Source organism: Hylaeus anthracinus, unplaced genomic scaffold, assembly GCF_026225885.1.
Source record: "Hylaeus anthracinus isolate JK02 unplaced genomic scaffold, UHH_iyHylAnth1.0_haploid 11981, whole genome shotgun sequence".
Taxonomy (NCBI): Eukaryota; Metazoa; Arthropoda; class Insecta; order Hymenoptera; family Colletidae; genus Hylaeus; species Hylaeus anthracinus.
In genome coordinates, this window is record NW_026534329.1 from 8,476,120 (window position 1) to 8,496,910 (window position 20,791).

General features: G+C 31.4%; 1 protein-coding gene and 1 long non-coding RNA gene across 9 annotated transcripts in view; one reads left to right on the forward strand and one right to left on the reverse strand.

The window, feature by feature from the left end:
* LOC128885346 (uncharacterized) overlaps positions 1-2,290 on the forward strand; it is a 7,683-nt gene extending 5,393 nt beyond the window's left edge. For all 4 annotated transcript variants that reach the window (XR_008459593.1, XR_008459594.1, XR_008459591.1 and 1 more), the window contains 2 exons: positions 197-322; positions 1,293-2,290. This is a non-coding gene — a long non-coding RNA (uncharacterized LOC128885346). The remainder of the gene's footprint in view (positions 1-196; positions 323-1,292) is intronic.
* The window catches only part of LOC128885336 (putative phosphatidate phosphatase), a 79,681-nt gene extending 64,593 nt beyond the window's left edge, over positions 1-15,088 (reverse strand). For 2 of the 5 annotated variants that reach the window (XM_054139338.1, XM_054139334.1), the window contains exon 1: positions 14,765-15,087. In XM_054139338.1, the coding sequence (XP_053995313.1) occupies positions 14,765-14,828 (64 nt within the window). In that variant the 5' untranslated portion in view covers positions 14,829-15,087. Of the gene's footprint in view, positions 1-14,764 lie in introns of all 5 variants that reach the window. The other 3 variants (XM_054139336.1, XM_054139335.1, XM_054139337.1) reach the window with 2 other exon arrangements.
* Between the last annotated feature and the right edge of the window lie 5,703 nt (positions 15,089-20,791).

Genomic DNA, 20,791 nt, shown 5'->3' on the forward strand with positions numbered 1-20,791 from the left:
CACGCACGCACGCACGCACGCACGCACGCACGCACGCACGCACGCACACACCACAGTAATACAATGTATATCTGCGAAAGAATTTTGTTGAATTCGGAAAATTAGCGAAGTCAAGGACGTATAAAGAGAACGGTGCCCCCAACGTCGTTATTAACTCCGGGTTTATTTGAATACTGAATTTTAAATTTCTTTGCAGTTTTTACTAAGTTTTGTTCGATGGCAATATAAATATCGTGTAAAATATGCTAAAATGACAATCATTATTCAAGAAGCAAGTAAGCGAGGATTGGGTTTGAATCTCAATCGTAATTATACGTTTTTGGTATGTACGGCCGACGGCTAAGTTTAATATTAAGATAAGGATAGTTTAAGGATAGGATAAGGATAGTATGAGGATAGATTAAGGATAGGCTAAGAAATATGGGCTGGAAATAGTGTACAGGGTGTCCCAAAAATGTTAGTTAACGCTTTTTTCAATTCAATGGACTCGACATTCAATTATTTTCTTGTAATATTTTATCGTCATTAGTGTCATATAAAATGTGCATTGTATAACATATACAATTTCTTTGTACAATACAGTATGTCCCAAAAATGTTGAAGGTCCTAGAAAAAGGTGGTTCGGGGGGTGATTTGAAACAAGTTTTTCCTTAGCGAAAATGTTGTCCGAGACTTCGTTGAGGAGATATTAACAAAAGAACACCGACCAATCAGAGCGCGAAGATGTCGGTGGAGCAGCCGCGGTAGACGTGGCTATGCGCTAGGCGGCTGCGCTCATACGCTACCGCGGGCGGTCCATCGGCATCGTCGCGCTCTGATTGGTCGGTGTTCTTTTGTTAATATCTCCTCAACGAAGTCTCAGACAACATTTCCGCTAAGGAAAAAGTTGTTTCAAATCACCCCCCGAACCACCCCTTTCAAGGAGCTCCATCAATCTTAGAACACCCTGTATACGTATTTGGTACGAGAAACTTTCAACGCGATTTCCTCGTAACCATATTTATCGAAATAGTTGCAATTATATTTCAAGTTCTAGTTGACCGAATGACTTTAAATTTGGAGTGAATCTGCAGCACAAGTGCCTTTATCGCCAGAACCACGGTTTTCAAAATCTGATTATTCTAAATATTCTTTTGTAATACACTAAGAACAAAAAAAAAGATAGAAGAAACCGATATTCAAACTTTAAAGTGCTGCCATTTTATGAATTTTCAATAATTCATAATTATTCTAGTTCGGACCATAGCAAAGCTAATATTAATGAAGATGTTTCTTGATTTCTTTCATTTCAGATAAACAGAACAGCCGAAATCATGTCAATCACGAACATGTTAGGTCTACCGGAAAGTTCTGTCCGTTCCGGTTACGGCAAGTTTCAACAAGCATGCGCGTATTCGTTAAAAATAATATACAAATTGCAATCACCCTGTCAACATGTCATAAATAATGATAAAAATTGTATTATTTAATAAAATTTATTCAAGGTATGAGAAATTTATTATTTTGTTCTATTTTAAAAACGGACAGAACTTTCCGGTAGATCTAATATTTTTTTCGGGAGGGACTGTACAATATCATTTGTACGTTCAATTTTGATTACTTTTATCTGCAAAAATATCATATATGTTCTTAAAATGTAAATAAATATATCTGGGTGCAAAACTCTTTATAAACATTCCTTATAGATTAAAAAAAAAAATCCTCAGAAAGAACTAAAAATTGACGCTGTAGATTAAAATACTCCTTTAAACAAAAAAAAAAAAATTATAATACAATTGCGTAAGCCCCTAAGCGCCGCCTATGTCGCCTCTACATGGCCGCCACTGTTCACGTGTAACGCGGATACGCTCATCTTTCTGTCCGTACTCAACATTTATGCGCACTTTAATCTTACGACCAGAGATATATTCCCATTACCGCGGTGGAGTGCGCAGAACATAACTTTGGTTTCCGCGTAGGGATTCCGCGAGATAAAATTTCGGAAAAAATCTAGATACAACTTTACCGTGCCCGTGTAATTTATTTGCCTTTACATTCGCGCAACTTGATTCCGATTCTTTTCGTTGCGTTGAGAAGGTCGTTTGGTACCACTTTCGTTCTATCTTCTCCAACGAAGAAAACATTAAATAAAATCTTCGTTTTCTCGTATTTCACGTGCAAATTCATCGAGCCATTATTATTGTAATTTTGTTCTACTTCTATTTATTTCGCGTTGTAGATTACGCGGGATGAAGTAACTTTCGATACGGTACTTTCACTTTTCTTTGTCTTAACCTCAAAGGTTTTCGATACCGGGTTCATTTTGTTTAACTTTACTTCTACACTCGTTTTGATTTAAGGAGCACTCAGCAAGGTTAAACAATATTTTTAGGAAAGAGAGTTCTTTGATGAAATATTTTCGATGAAAAGCTTTTTATAAAGCTTTCAAGATTTTAATGAAAAACTTTTTTATATTATAGAAGCACTATGGATTACATGGATTAAAGCTGTTACATAAAAAGCTTTTTAGATTACAAAGACACGGTATTGTTTCAAGAATCCTTAATAAAAAGCTTTCGGAATTACAAAAGCTCTTTATACTATTCAATGCTTTCTTAACCCTCATCTCCTACAGTCGAGTCAAAAGCGATCGACATATTAGTTCCATTATTACGTTTTTGCAACAGTGAAGACTGAAATCACACATAGATTATAAATAAGAATAAATTTTGGTTATAAAAACGACGTTTTTTTTTTAAGAGAGTAATATTCCTATTTTTACGTGATAAATGCGTTTTTTAGGTGGCAAGTAGGAGAGGAGAGTTAATAAAAACTTTTTTATATTGCAAGAGCTTGTTATATTGTGTAAAGGTTTTTAAATAAAGAGCTTTTTATATTGGAGAACTATATAATTATTGAAAACTCTTTCAATATAAAGCTTTTTAGATTGCAAAAGCTTTTTATATTATGTCAAGGATTTTAAATAAAGATCTTTTTTTATTGGGGAACTATTTATATTATTGAAAGCTCATTTAATAAAAAACTGTTTATATTGCAAAAGCTCCTTACATTATGTTAAGCTTCCTAAATAGGGAGCTTTTTAAATTGCAGAACCCTTTATACTATTGAAAGGTCTTTTAATAAAAAGCTTTTTATATTGCAAAAGCTTTTAAAACGTTTTTTTTTAAATATAAAACAAATATCTATTCCAAATAATACTCGTTTAATTAATAATTGCATATATTTCAATTATTTTAATTAACATTTTGAATAATATTAAAATATCAACCATAAAATAGTGGAATTCCACTTATTCTTAACAATTTTTATCAATATTTTAAGTAACATTAAAATAACATTAAAACAATTTTTCTTAACAGTTTTCATTAATGTTTCAAATAATACTCATTCAATTAATATTGCAAATATTTCAATTGTTTTACTAAATATTTTGAATAATATTCAAATATCAACTATAAAATAGCGAAATTTCAGTTATTCTTAACAATTTTTATTAATATTTTAAATAACATTAAAGGAAGGACTGTTTCATTTTCTTTTTAACAGTTTTAATTGATATTTCAAATAATTCTCATTCAATTGATATTGCAAATATTTCAATTATTTTAATAAATACTTTGAATAATATTAAAATATCAACTATAAGATCGTGAAACTCCACTTATTCTTAGCAATTTTTGTTAGTATTTTAAGTAACATTAAAAGAACAACTATAAAACCGTGAAATACAATTTTTTATTCAAAGGAAGCACCGTTTCAACGTAGAACAGAATATTTTTTTCCGTACATAAAGCACATATTTATCTAATATTCGCATTTAACAATGATATTGTTACAAAGGTATTGAAAATAATTCTGTTGTATCACACTACGCATTTTCAGACTATAATAATTTGTTTAAGAATTAAAAATTTGTAATTTTGCGTCGTCTTCGAAAAGGTTATTTAATATAATTGAATAATAAAGGAAGCAGAAATTATTTCATACTTTTAAGCAATTATATCTAGAGTTGTTAAGTATTCGCATAAATTAACTAGACATTATTTCATAATTTTTAGCGCAATTTTAATATTTTTCGATGTCAGTTACATCTTTTTTCAAAAATTATTTTATTATCCTTTTAAATATCCCAGGATTAACACCAGCGCAGGCATTAATTATTTTGTTTGTCATGTTCTCAAAATCCATGTCTGGTACATATTTAGAGGTTCGCGCTCGTTACGTGAATCTAACCCCTTAATATAGATCACTTTGTTATTTTTAAACGTGTTATATTTTATTTTTTGTGAAAATTTCACTTTCCTTTCCTTCCCAAGGAAAAAAATTAATTACAAAATTACCTAGTCGAGTTTTCAGATTCGATGTATCTAATCGCAAAGTTGTCTACTTTTCTATAAATAGAAAATGGCGTGACTATGTATGTGGTAATAGGGTACAGATTTGATAATAACGTGAAATTACGTCATTGGTTGCGAATGTGTTAACACCTGAATGCGAACCTCGCTTCAGTAAAAGGTGTTTACGATCATCATACGATAGATTAAACGACAGTCATCGAGGCGAGGTGCTATGATTAATACCGTTGCACAGAAAGGTGGAAATTATCGCCGAATCGTGAAAATAAATTTTGCTTGTATGCACACTTGTCCTGTTGTGTCATTACATCAGATAAGAAAGCTTTTAATTTTATAAAGAGTTTTTATAACATAAAAAGCTTTTTATGAAGGAACCTTTCAATAAACTAAAGTGTTTTTTAATATAAAAAGCTTTCGTAATATAACAATCTGTTTAATACAAAAATCTTTTTATTGAAAAAGCTTTTAAAACTGTAAAGAGATTTTGAAATATAAAAAGCTTTTTATTGAAAAAGCTTTTAAAACTGTAAAGAGATTTTGAAATATAAAAAGCTTTTTATTGAAAAAGCTTTATAAAACTGTAAAGAGATTTTGAAATATAAAAAGCTTTTTATTGAAAAAGCTTTTAAAACTGTAAAGAGATTTTGAAATATAAAAAGCTTTTTATTAAAAGAGTTATCAATAATATAAAGGGTTCTGCAATATAAAAAGCTCTTTATTTAGAAACCTTGACATAATGTAAGGAGCTTTTGCAATAAAAAAAGCTTTTTATTAAAAGAACTTTCAATAATATAAAGGGCTCTGCAATATAAAATAAATATATTTTCGAATAATTAGCGAATATCAAATAAATATATTTTCTCTCTGAATCGGCGATGGACAAATTCTCTCCTATCTTACGGGACTGGATTTTGGAAGCGTTCGGAAATCGCAGATTCCGAACAAAAATTTTTGTGGGAAGCTTACAGGACGGAGAACAACAAAGAGGATTATTAAGATACCCAGCAGCCGTGCCGGACTTTCATTCACTGGCTGAATCGGAGCCGCTTTGAGCCGCTAATCTTCACTTGCCACCTCCTGAATGGGTTCGATATACCGTTTGTTACAGGGAGGAGGATATACATATAGTGTCACAGGTTCCGACGAAATTGCCTCTAATACCCTCCGACGAGTCGGACCTGTTTGTGCCGCTTAACGAAGCTTGAAAGGGACCAGTTATTAGACAGAATCGTTAAAGGACACGCTGCCCAGTCACACCAAATTTCTACCTTCGGAATCACCGGAATAATGCTCGAGTGACCATTCAGTGATTTATGGAGAACAAGTGAAAAGACAGGCCTGGACATATTTCAAGTTACATTGTATAAAATATTAATCGATCCGATGACATTATTTGAAATATTTAGAGCAATTATGTGGAAATTGTACTTTCTCAGATTGAAAATGAAACGGGGCTTCTTTTGAATAAACAATTCTATTTCACGGTTTTATAGTTGTTAATTTAATGTTACTTCAAATATTAATAAAAATTGTTAGGTGTAAGTGGAATTTCACTATTTTATAGTCGATATTTTAATATCATTCAAGATATTTATTGTAATAATTGAAATATTTGCAATATTAATTGATAGCCATTGATAACTATTTTATAGTGGATATTTTAATGTTATTCAAAATATTTATTAAAATAATTGAAATACTTGCAATATCAATTGATTGAGTATTATTTGAAATATTAATGAAAACTGTTAAAAAAAAAAACATGAAACGGGGCTTCTTTTGAATAAAAAATTGTATTTCACGGTTTTATAGTTGTTATTTTTATGTTACTTAAAATACTAATAAAAATTGTTAAGAATAAGTGAAATTTCACTATTTTATAGTCGATATTTTAATATTATTCAAAGTATTTATTAAAATAATTGAAATATTTGTAATATTAATTGAATGAGTATTATTTTAAATATTAATGAAAACTTTTAAGTAAAAAATGAAACAGTCCTCTTATTAGATAAAAAATGGAATTTCGTTATTTTATAGTCGCTATTTCAATAATTTCTTTTTAATTCGTCTTTCTTAGATTTAATATAAAATTTTAACTTTCTAAAATCAAAGGAATTTCTTAAAAATGGATGACTAATAAACAACTCACTAATAAATGGTGAACCATTTTTAAAGCCACACGTATTTATAATTGAACAAAATTTTTCATCAAATTTTAAATTCACCTAATATCTGTGCAAAAGTCAGCATTTCCTTCAATTTCTAAAGAAAAATTCATTTTAGAGTTTCAAGATTTTAGGTTTTATTAACATTATTATTATCATTATTGTTAATATTATATTATACCATGTCATATCACTTATATGATATTATTCCACATTAGTTATTTTTATATGTTATTTTATGTTGTTGTACATACTATATATTTTTATGTTGTATGCATTTTGATAATAAAAGTGTTCAGTTCCATTTTATCATGTTTTTAATATACAAAACAATTTTATATTATCATTATTATCCTCATTATTATTAATATTATATTATATCACGTTATACCACTTTAAATGATATTATTTCACATTCATTATTTTTACATGTTATTTTCTATTAACTCCATTATAAAGACATACAAAAACCGGTGTTTACGAAGAGTACGATACGCATTCCACAAGTTCATAAATAAATGTTTGCCCAACACTGTGTATCGTTGCAATCGGTTGACGTGTAACAGGTAACGTGACTCCATACGCGCGTGAGTCGACGATTAAAAATATTTTAACGCGTACAACTTCATATTTGTAATTCGAGACGAAATCATTGATAATATTAACGTTATCGGCGACGTTACGTGTCGACGCGATAAACAGAACGGACACGTTCAAAAGATAACCGTCAACGCGAGTGTTGAACTTGAACACAAACAGAGAACGAACAATACATAGATACCTGCGAGTGACTTTCAACACAGAAACGTCCTCGACCTACTTCCCTGCACGAATAATGCTCAATTTTACGTTATATCGGTTTCCATCTACCTACAGTGGGTGTAGAATGTACACTCCGGGACAAAAAGATGGCACACTTTAAAATTAACATAATTCTTAAAAATTTAACATTACAACCAAAGTTTTGTTTTTATACATTCTTGCAAAATACCTCTATAAACATACACGAATAAAATTGGATGGAATTTCGCCAGTCTATACAATTTTATTAAAAAAAAAAAAAAAAAAAAAAAAAAGAACTTTTAAGGAAATATAGTGGGAGAAAATGATAGCACATTTAACTTAAAATTGTGTATAACAATAAATCAACGAATGATATTTAATGCATAATATCTTATGGCTCCTCCTTTACATTTAATAACAGCCATCATTCTCTTTGGCAAAGATTTATGGAGTTTTTTAATAGTTTTTTGCTTTAACTGCTCCCACTCATCTTGAATACGTTGTTTTAATTCGGAAATATTTCCAAATTGTCTGCCATTTCCATATACAGCTCGGGCAAGATTTCCCCAACAATTTTCAATAATGTTAAGGTCGGGTGACCTTGCTGGCCAATCCAAAACACGAATTTTTTCTCGAGAAAAGTATTCTTTTACTACTTTTCCAGCGTATACTGCGGCATTATCCTGCTGAAAAATAAACTTCTCTCCAACAATTCTGGTGGCATAAGCGTTTATTTATTCCTTAATCATTTCCAAGTACATTTTGCTATTCATTTTTCCAGTTATAAATTTGATTTCCATTTTACCATAGTACCCGATACCGCACCAAATCATCACACCACCACCTCCCATTTGCCGACGACTCAAAAATTGTTCCACTTTTCGCATATCGTGCAAATAGTAAACTCAGACCATCAGGTCCATCTAAGTTAAACCTCTTTTCATCTGTAAATATTATTCTTCGCCATTTCTTTCGTATATGAATATTCTTTTCCGCAAAGTGTAATCGATTCATCTTACGTTGCACAGTTAACCAAGGCTTTTTCTTCAATTTTCTTCGTGTTATGTATTTGCAGTTTTGTAAAACACGTCTCACATTCTTTATATTAGTGTATCCACCAACATTTTGAGCTATTTGCCTTGCAGTCATCTTAGAATTTGATGCTGCTCTTAGTATTGCAGTCGTTCCCGGGCATTTAGACTTCGCGGACGTCCACAACTCTTCTTTTTACCATAATTTTCCGGATTTTCCAAGATGTTCATTATTACTTTTCGACTTCTATTCATAATTCTTGTTACTTTTGTCACTGCATATTGTTCTTCTTTCAATTTTATTATAGTGTCAATTTCACACGCGTTCAATCTCTATCCGCGAACCATTATTGCATAATAGTTCGCCTTTTTTTGAACAAATACACAACACGAAATAATATCACGGACTTTATTAACTATGTTCCGGGGCTGATGTTCGCAATTTGCGAGCTTCAGTGTAACTGGAAAGCGTAGATTTACTACATGTGCTATCATTTTGTCCCGCTTGCGAACAATAATGATTACATTTTTTGTGTTAGAATCCTGTCGAAGTATATGTTGTGGACGATATTTCGTAAATTGTATACACAGACATGCTCTGAGTTATCAGTTAAAGAAAATATGTATCTTAATCAGCTTTTAACACAAAATATGGGAAAATATAAGGTGTGCTATCTTTTTATCCCGGAGTGTATTCGTACGCCGCCAAGCAATTTCCTAAAAAACTTTTGTGAAATTGTAGTTTACTAATTTCTTTTCTTATGATCAATGATATTCTACATACTCTCGGAAATCTCTCGAATAGATATAGTCCAAACAACAGTTATTAGTTTATATAATTTGCGAAATTAACAAGAAAGTACGAAAAAATTAGCAGAAATATAGAATCAATAAATATTCGTAGGATGTTTATAACGAACCATTTAGAGTAGAATTTGTAACATATACACATCAGTTTATAGCTTCGTACGTCATTAAAAACATCAAAATTACAGTAAAGAAATCTTAAAAAATGTTTTAATACAAGAGTGGAAGAAGATTCCATCCCGAACAAAAATCAAATTTAGTTAAATTACCTAATGCCTAGAAAAGTTGCAGCAATTATAAAATCAAAAAGAAATCCCACGAAGTATGAATATTTATAAATTAATGTAAATTTTATGTTTCCTTTCTAATGAAGTTTGGAAAATTTAACATTTGTACGAATACTTATTGCTTTTATATTTCTATCGATTCGTTGTTCTTTTCTTGTTAATTTTGCAACTTATATAAATAACTAATTTTTTTTATACTGCATCTATTGTAGAGATTTCCAAGAATATGTAGAATATGTTTATAAAAAGGAAGTTAGTAAATTACTAGTTAGCTAGTAAATTTTTTTAATTCACCAGTGTACGAATACTTACTAAACTCACTGTACGTAGAACCCTCGACACTCTGCGAACGCGTTTCTCTTCTTGCTGTTTCTTCTTTCTTTTCTTCGCTTTTATCCACGATTCTTATCTTATTCGATCTTATTCGTGAACAGAATTGAGCAAAACCACGGATATCTATGTATGATGTACCTAGATCTCTAACGTCCGACGTTTTAGCGCGTAAAATGTGGTAAAGTATGTCGTAAAGTATGTATTACGTTGTCCGAAAAGTTTCTTTCGTTTTATTAGTAATTAATTCATACACAATATTTTATGTCTAACGTTACATTACAAAATTGTGTACAATTCATTTCGATCATTTCGATCGTATATTACTGTTACAGTATCAATGTCTAAGAAATTAGATTGTCTATTTATATATAAACACTGGCACAGAAAATAATTGAATGCAACTCACGAAAGAAACTTTTGGGACAACCTAATACAACAAGCAGTGAAATATTATACAGGATGTCACAATTAAACCAGGCCTCATGAATATCTCTCCTCACTGTGATAATATAAAAAATACTTTAGGTACAATTTGAATGGTTTGAAGAGTACCATACGCTGCATGTGGCAATGTAAAGTATGTACAACAACCAGTGAAATATTATACAGGGTGTCACAATTAAACCAGGCCCCATGAATATCTCTTCCCACTGTGATAATATAATAAATATAATCCTGTGCAGTATTAGATTGATTAACAAATTAATGTATCATTTTGTAATTGAAATTTTTGTTATATATTGTAATCGACCATTTGTCAATTTTATAATAAATCTCCTATGAAATTTCAAATAATAAAAACAAAAATATAATAAATATTTTAGGTACAATTTGAATGGTTTGAAGAATATAAAATCCGCAATCTATTTATAATTCTAGTTTGCGTAGATAATTTACTAGAGAATATCATTCTGTTAGGTGAAACTGCTAACCTCGACGTTCTCAACCTTGTCTCGACTACAATCTATATGTATATTTCATAACCAATATAAAATAAAATGTATTACGTCTACTAACCAAATTTTGAAAATACTCGAAATAAAATCATACAATGACATACGAAGCACGGTTTTGATTCATTAAATTCAAATTTTACATTTATTTTTCTTCAATATTCTCTGAGGATATATTTTACGAAAAGATAATGAAAATTAATTATTTCATTTCGTTCAATTATTCTTTTTTAAAATAGTTTAGCTTCCGATGGAATCAAAAGATTATAATCGTATGTTATTCATAAAAGAACATAGTACCAGTCTAGTTTCTTTAACCTTCGGATAAAAATAATTTAAGTTATCTTTATCTTTTGAATACATTTACGTCGAATACATTTTTTTATCCGGCAGTCATCGAATAAAGATAAAGTACGTATCTTTATTCGACGAGTAATAGATAAAAATTTCTCATCTTTATTCGACGAGTAAGAGATAAAAATTTCTCATCTTTATTCGGTATTTAAAATTTTTATTTACATAAAGATTTTCCCATCTCTGGTACCAGATATCCACATATGGTTTAATATGATTAATGATATATGTTTAAATAATTGTAATGTACCTATGCTTACATACAAAATAAACGAGTAAATTTACTTTCGTTCTAAGTAATCCTTTAATAATATAGAAATATTATTTCCTTGTTCCCCACATTAAATTTCGATGAAGCATGAACCATCGAACTTCAGCGTGCTAGATGGTCTGTTAACGAAACCGTGTCACCACTTCTCAGATTAAATCGATCGAGCTAAAGGATGTTGCTATCTTCACTTATTTACTAAAAAATTTAACAGCAAAATTTCTCCGATTGTAACACTATCAAACGTCCAAAAATAACTATTAAAAATCTATTTTATCTAAAAAGTAATTTCCTCAAAGAAGTCCCGCCCTAACTACACATCTCCACAAAAAAAACAATATAATAAAAAATCGAGTTTCAATTATTAAACTCTTTTCTGACAAATCGACATTTCTCTGACAAATCGAATTATGCGATTACAATTTACGAATGGGATTCGCGACACGACGAAAAATGTAACCGAGTAATAAAAGGGAGCGAAATATACCAACGAAATATGTATATTATGTATGTTGAATTCTACAATAATTACAATGATATTGCTATTTCATTTTACATAAGTGAATATTAGGGCGGTCCTTATTTGAATGATTTTCGAAATATATGTTACACAACCTCTAAATACCTTGCAAATAAATATTGTTTTATATTTAAAAAAAAATATTCTTTTGCGAATATCTAATGAATATGTATTTTATGTTCTGAAAAAAATATTCTGTTGCGAATATCAAATAAATATGTATTTTATATTCGTGAAAAAATATTGTGTTTTACATATAGAATAGATATTTACTTTATGTTTAAAAAAGAATATTCTTTTCTAAATCTAGAATGAAGAATCTAGAATAAACAGCATTTTTTCGTTTGTAGTTTCGTCAATTAATAATAAAAAAAAATTAGGAAAATTGTCAGCACCCGACATTGAGATTTTTGAAATCTGTTTTTTCCCTGTTCTTTAGAATCGTTTCTACCAGTTTATAGCGCTTTTCGTTTCATTGTACCTTAATAGTTTAAATTTTATAATTCAACTCTATCAACAATTGATTGTAAAATTTAAACTATTGAGGTACTGACGAAACGAAAAGCGGTACAAACGAGTACAAACGATTCTAAAGAATAGGGAAAAACAGATTTTAAAAATATTGAAAATTGACGAACTTCTCTCTTACACGTATAACAAACAATTGCTTGTAAAATTTAAACTATTGAGGTACAGACGAAACGAAAGCGGTACAAACGGGTACAAACGATTCTAAAGAATAGAGAAAAAAGAGATTTCAAAAATCTCAATGTCGAGTGCAGACCATTTTTTGAATTTTTTTTAATTATTAATGGATGAAGGTACAAACGAAACTATTGGTGGTGCAATCAACTACAAACGAAATACTATCATTTTCTATAAAAAGAAATTCATTTTTGAAAAATCGAGTGCCAGGTTCACATAGCTGTAAACCACTCAGGAATCCGCGCCCGAATAACATGGTTGTATCACAATTATTATTAGACGTTCATAAACAATAACGAGTACAACGCAAAATAATACATGAAATTTGGCCCTCTCAAATTGTTTTCTAACTCTTCTCACCGTTTTTAATAGATATTGTTAAAAACAGCACTGACGTTACTGTTATACATAGTATATACAGAAATAATTATAGTCATTTATGCTTTTACAATTAATGCTGATCTTACAATTTAAGTACATTCGACTCGTCTATTAAAATTAGCATCAAACCGTACACATGAGGTGTCAAAAAATCCACTATGAAACTAACACAATACAGGGTATCCCAAAAATGTTGTATCACCTTGAAATGGGTGGTTCGGCAGGTGATTTGAAACAACTTTTTCCTTAGCGAGATTGTTGTCCGAGGCTTCATTGAGGAGATATTAACGGAAAACACTGACCAATCAGAGCGCATGTATACTGTTGGAGCGGCCGCGGTAGCGATGGCTACGCGCTAGGTAGCCGGTCTCGTACGCGAACAAGTGACTCGACGTTCATCGAAGGATATTGACGCGGCCGCTCAGCGCGTAGCCTTCGCTTCAACGGTATCCGCGCGTTCTGATTGGTTGGGTTTTTTTATTAATATCTACTTAACGAAGCCCCATCCGACATTTTTGCAAAGGAAAAAGTTGTTTTAAATCACCTCCCGAACCACCCCTTTCAAGGACCTCCAACATTCTTGGGACACCCTGTATATATTTCATTTATGTACGTTTTCTATGTTATTGTACGTCATAAATGCATAAAATCCGCAATCTATTTACAATTCTAGTTTAAGTAGATAATTTACTCGTTATTCTGTTGGGTTAAACTATTAACCTCGAAGTTCTCAACCTTGTCTCCACTACAATCTATATGTATATTTCGTAACCAATACAAAATAAAATGTATTACGTCTATTAACAAAATTTCGAAAAGACACGAAATAAAAATCATACAATGAAATACGAAGCACGGTTTTGATTCATTAAATGCAAATTTTGCATTTATTTTTCTTCAATCTTCTCTGAGGAGATTCTCCCGAACCACCCCTTTCAAGATGTTACAACATTCTCGGAACACCCTGTATATTTCAAATATCAACAAAATATTGTTTCGATTATTAAATCAGTTATTCGTGTTACGTACATGAGTTGAACATGTTGGTTAATTATTAATTCCTCTTTTGTACCCAACATTTAATATTGTAAATATTTTTATATCGTAAATATGTAACTCCCGAACCACCCCTTTCAAGGTGTTACAACATTCTCGGAACACCCTGTACACAAACGACATTCGTAGAAGCGAGACGTTCCATCGGAACGGGAGCAGTTGTAAATACCGCGGAACGAGATATTTGATGAAAACTAATTAGAGAAGATGAGAATTTACGAGCGCAACGACACCCGGGAGAGTCGGAAGTTAATCCGATTCGCGATGTACGAAGCACCTGCCAATTTAAAGGTTAGCTCGCGTCGACATCAAACGAGCCGCGTGCGGCGCCTGGACTGTCAATCTGACAGCCGCGCGATATAACCTAATCATCGTTCATCGTACCCTTCTTCCGCGGATACAAAGGAATCTCTAGCAGTCGTTGATCGCTCGTTACGAGTTCGCGGAAATATCAGTCTCCTCGTCTACGATTTAACTCTTTGGGACTAAAAGTGGAGGCTAAAAGGGATTAAAAGTGTCCCACCTTTTTGATGGACCGTAATGCATAGTGGGACACTTTTAATCCCACCTAGAAATTCTGCAATAGCTGCACGTGTATAGGTATGATACCTTTATTAATAAAAATACAACAATTTTGTTTGATTTAAAACGGAATAAAATTCCTGTGCAACATGGATCTATTTTATGACCTGAATTCCTGTGCCGCAAAGAGTTAAAGCGTGCCTGAGAAACGTGAACGAAACGGAAACGTGACATCACTTACCCACGAACAGGCACAAGAAGTCTATGATGATTTTTCGTAGCATCGCCTTCGACGATTGATCCATGACGATTTCGATGAGGAACGAGTCCGTAGGTTTCTTACGGAAGGAGTCACAAACGACACTGTTTAGGATTTTAAGATAGGGAGAGCGAGCACAGAGGATCCTCAGTCGTTGACGAGCGAATGGAATTCGGAAAAAAAGCCACCCTGCCGGCGTACGGTTCGGAATGGACTGAAAGACGGCCGGCCGCTGTTCGCGAATTTACCTACAAACGAAATAGACACCCGACCCGATCGAGATCCGAGCAAAGACTGCGACTGCGGCTGCGCGTCGTATCGCTTATTCGCTGCGCAGACCACGCACGTGCCCAGTCGGCTGCTTACCGTCCCATATAAATTATTACGCTAAACCTACCACAATCTGCTCGATTCGACCCTTGTACTCCAAACTTGTGTCGAAAGGCATTCGATTGTTGACAATTATTTTATTGCGGTATTTGAGAAGAATTCTTGTAATTGAGAATTAAGTTTATTTATTGGTCAGTTTCATCCCCCTTTTTTTAAATAATATCGATGTAGTCGTAAATGTTATAATTACATAAGTATTGAATTCGGTAGTTTCAGTGTTAATAATGTCTTTAAGTTATACCATGTCTTTAAATTATAACGCTAAACCTACCACAATCTCCTTGATTCGACCCTTGTACTTCAAACTTCTCTCGAAAGTCAGTATTTTTCAAAATGTTAATTAAAATAATTGAAATATTTGCAATATTAATTGAATGAGTATTATTTGAAATATTAATGAAAACTGTTAAAAAAAAATGAAACAGTCCTTCTTTAGAATAAAAAATTGTATTTCACGGTTTTATAGTTGTTATTTTAATGTTACTTACAATATTAATAAAAATTGTTAGGAATAAGTGGAATTTCACTATTTTATAGTTGATATTTTAATATCATTCAAAATATTTATTAAAATAATTGAAATATTTGCGATATTAATTATAAGAGTATTATTTGAAATTTTAATAAAATTTATTAGGAAAAGCCATTTAATTATATGTAGAACTGGTGCACTAGAAATTATTTTATACCTTTTTAGTACCCTTTTAATATTTTTTCGAAGTCGATTATATTTTTTTCCAAAAATTCTTTTATTGTCAGTTTTATATGCTCTTGAATATGGAAACCATATCTGACACCACACAAACAGCAACCAGGATACGCGCTGATTATGATGAAGACGCTGTAGCTGAAGAAACTGCACGGAAGTGGTTTGCTCGGTTTGAAGCTGATGATTTCAACCTTGACGACCAAGAATGTCCGAGTAGATTCTCCACTTCTGAAACGTATTCGATCAAAGAGGTACGATTAAATTCTGCTTCGAATAATATTCAAATCAAAATTACGATTATATTCTACCTCGAATAATATTCAAATAAAAATTACGATTACATTCTACTTCGAATAATATTCAAATAAAAATTACGATTACATTCTACTTAGGCAATAATCGAATAAAAGATACAAATAAATTCTGCTTTGAATAATATTCAAATAAAAATTACGATTACATTCTACCTCGAATAATATTCAAATAAAAATTACGATTACATTCTACCTCGAATAATATTCAAATAAAAATTACGATTACATTCTACTTCGAATAATATTCAAATAAAAATTACGATTACATTCTACCTCGAATAATATTCAAATAAAAATTACGATTACATTCTACTTCGAATAATATTCAAATCAAAATTACGATTACATTCTACCTCGAATAATATTCAAATAAAAATTACGATTACATTCTACTTCGAATAATATTCAACTAAAAACTACAATTAAATTCTGCTATAAATAATATTCGAATAAAAATTATGATTAAATTCTGCTTCGAATAATATTCAAATCAAAATTACAATTATATTCTGCTTCGAATAATGTTCAAATAAAAATTACGATTAAATTTTGCTTCGAATAATATTCGAATAAAAATTACGATTACATTCTACTTAGGCAATAATCGAATAAAAGATACAAATAAATTCTGCTTTGAATACTATTCGAATAAAAGAGGTACGATTAAATTCTGTTTCGAATAATATTTAAATAAAAATTACGATTATATTCTACCTCGAATAATATTCAAATCAAAATTACGATTACATTCTACCTCGAATAATGATTCAAATAAAAATTACGATTAAATTCTGTTTTGAATAATATTGAAATAAAAATTACGATTAATTTGTATTTTGAATAATATTCGAATAAGTCGAAATCATTCGAAAATAACGAATTAATATTAGATCAAAACACTGAGAATAATCTACGTTTTACAGGCGAATTATGAGTGCGGACAGTAGAGCAGTGCGTAGAGTAGCCGACTACCACGCTAAGAACCTGAGTTCGAATCCTGGGCGTCCAACACGGTTTTTTATGGTTGAATTAGGGCCGTCTAACAAAAAATATGAAATATGGAAAAAGTCTAGGGTGAAAAATAATGAATAAAGATAAATGCAATAACGAATAAATAGTCAAATAGCTCCCCAAGTTAATCACTATAAACTCAACACAAAACATGCGAATTACCAGGAATGTTAAAATGATTAAAAAAAAAACAATACATATGTCGAATTGAGTAACCTCCTCCATTTTCGAAGTCGGTTAAAAACCACCATCTACGAGCATATTGCGTAACTTATACAGATATTCATGCATTCATGACAAGCGTAAATATACAAAAATAGACAAGGATGCGTGCGAATACATAAATATATAAATTATAAAAAAAATCAACTATACGTTACTAAAGTACACATCAATTCGCTTCTGTTCTTCATCTCTGTACACAAAATATGGATTTCTCTTCCAGAAGAAGTTCTGGAAGAATGGAGTCTTCATAGAAGATAGAGAAAAATTGAGGAAGAAAATGGCCCTATGTAATTCGATAAATGTATTCTGAAAATTGAATCTGCTGCCTCGAAATTTTCCTTAAAAATCCCGATATCAAAGAAGGAAGTTTGTGAAAGAATTTATCATGGTGTGCTATCATTCCGACGTGTTGAATTGCACGAGTGAAGATTAAGGAATTCGGCAGTAAAAGTTTCGTGAGTACTCGAAATAGCTTAGTTGTGATGAAAATTGTAGGATGGCAGTGAATGAAGAATGTCTCGAAATGGGGTCATTAACCCAAGCTATTCTTATCCGGGAACACTGGTTGTTAATACGTACAACAGGTCATGGAAGTAGTCGAGGCATTCTGTAAAGTGAAAAGAGATAAGATTACGGAAAAATATGGAAGTAAGGGCAAATATTGTTCGAAGGACGCGCGCCATTACCTTTGTTTTCATCCTGCCGCCCGGCAAACCGCAGATACCTGAACGACACTCGCAGACGTTAGATGTTTGAACATGGCGCAACAGCGATATTCGTTATGAACATCGCACTGCAAGAATTAAAATACTATTTGAATAAAAGATACAAATAAAATCTACTTCGAATACTATTTGAATAAAACATACAAACAAATTCTTTGAATAATAGTCAAATAAAAATTACGATTACATTTTGCTTCGAATAATATTCAAATCAAAATTACAATTATATTCTTCTTTGAATAATATTCAAATGAAAATTACGATTACATTCTACTTCGAATACTATTCGAATAAAAGAGGTACGAATAAATTCTGCTTCGAATACTATTCGAATAAAAGAGGTACGATTAAATTCTGCTTCGAATAATATTGAAATAAAAATTACGATTAAATTCTGCTTCGAATACTATTCGAATAAAAGAGGTACGATTAAATTCTGCTTCGAATAATATTGAAATAAAAATTACGATTAAATTCTGCTTCGAATAATATTCGAATAAATATTACGATTACATTCTACCTCGAATAATATTCAAATAAAAATTACGATTACATTCTGCTTCGAATAATATTCGAATAAAAATTACGATTAAATTTTACTCTGATTAATATACGATTAAGACGAAGTCATTCGAAAATAACGAATAAATTTTTATTCGAACAAATTGTGGACAAAACGCAGAACAAATCGATACATAATTTATTTCTGAAGGAATAATTTTTCCTTAAATAAAATCATTATTCATGAGAAACTCTTGGAGGAGGGAGGAGGGGGTGTTCGTTACCTCCACTCTTCATTCGTTATTCGCAAATAAATTTGCCCAACTCTTTATTTCAATTGACAGTTTTCGTTAAAGTATAAGTATTAGGGATATCCTCATAACTTAATATTGCGTGAAAGCTAATGCGTAATAATTGAAACAATCATTTTGATGTCACCTCTTACTTAATGACTAGTCACACCACTGGGAGCGGCTCTGATTAAACGTAATACAAATAATCCTATGATGGGTTTGCACGGCAAAGATGATCGATTCTCCTTGTGTCATCCGCACCTATGCTTTCACCACAAAGGAAGTTGCTCAATGAGCGTCACAATAATACTCATTCCTAAAAGGATGCTAACATTTACGGAAGGTGTTAAAGTTATTTACTTTAAACAGATTGATTCAAGTTTTAGAATCACATATTTTATGACAATAGCTGCCTACCGCGGTTCCACCAGCGTGGAATATTATTATCATTAATTATTAATATAATTAATATAATATTAATATAATTATCATTATTATCATTAATGGAATATTTAATTATTAATGATTAAAAAAGAATATTTAAAAAAAAATATGGTTAAAAAGTGTAACGCAATAACAAAATCTACTCTGAGACTATTTCGTAACGCGTTTAGCCGTAATATAATATTTTACAACTTTTTACCGAATTACAACACCAATAGAACAGGTTATACCTGTAGTATTAACACTAATGAAGTGTGACCGAAATGTGACTGTATTTATTGCTTAGCTGAAAAATAATAACGACCTATTTGAATTGGGTAACGTGATTTTTTGGCTCTTCTTAGAGGATCTCTACAGACAGAGATGGGCAAAATCCTATGCTTCGAATAAAACTGAAGTTTGCCGATATGTTTGTCTCGTTTCTTTCTCTGGAAAATGTTCAAAAGAGGAAACGAGACAAACATATCGGCAAACTTCAGATTTATTCGAAACCTAGGGTTTTGCCCATCACTGGTCACAGAGTACTCTCATTCTTCAAGTTCTGAATTTGCATGTCTATGGTCTTATAAGTGATTCTAAGGACAATTGTCACAGAGTTGTTTTCCATTATTTTTAGTTGTATTACAGAGATAAAACTTTTGTCGGAAATCTTCACGTTCCTGTCGTATTTTCAGATTACAGCTGACTCTAAACACATTAATACGTTCACCGCCACATTACCATTATATAAGGACAGCTTTTTTCACTAGGAATTTAAAAAACTTATTCTGAAGATGTATGAGATAAATTTGGATAATATTACTGAATTCTGACGAGGTTGTAACAACAAATACTGCGACAAATCTTTTATTACGTAGCTCCCAATTATCTTAAAAATTTTAGCCTTATCCAAATGTTCACAAAAGTTATCGTAGCAGTCAACGTACTCGTCGAGTACTCATTGTCAGTCCAAATGAATTATCCTAGAATGCGAAAAATATCGTGCTTCATATTATTTTTACTGATAAGTGTAGCCACCTGTTGGCGAACAGACCGAATTAATTTCTTGAAACCTGCAGTCAGCGCCATCGATGGCAAAACGCCTAAGTTTGTAATAAAACAGAAGTTTCTATTCCTAACGCTACCGCATATACCGACACTGAAATCGTTCAGAATAGATTGGGGAAAAAGTAATCCATCATTTCTCCGCTAGATAGCTGTAGTGGATATATCATTATGGGGACTTTCCCCCAGTGATGAGCAAAACCCTAGGCTTCGAATAAATCTGAAGTTTGCCGATATGTCTGTCTCCTTTCCTCTTTAGAACATTTTCCAAAGAAGGAAAAGAGACAAACATATCAGCGAACTTCAGATTTATTCGAAGTCTAAGGTTTTGCCCATCGCTGCTTTCCCCTAGG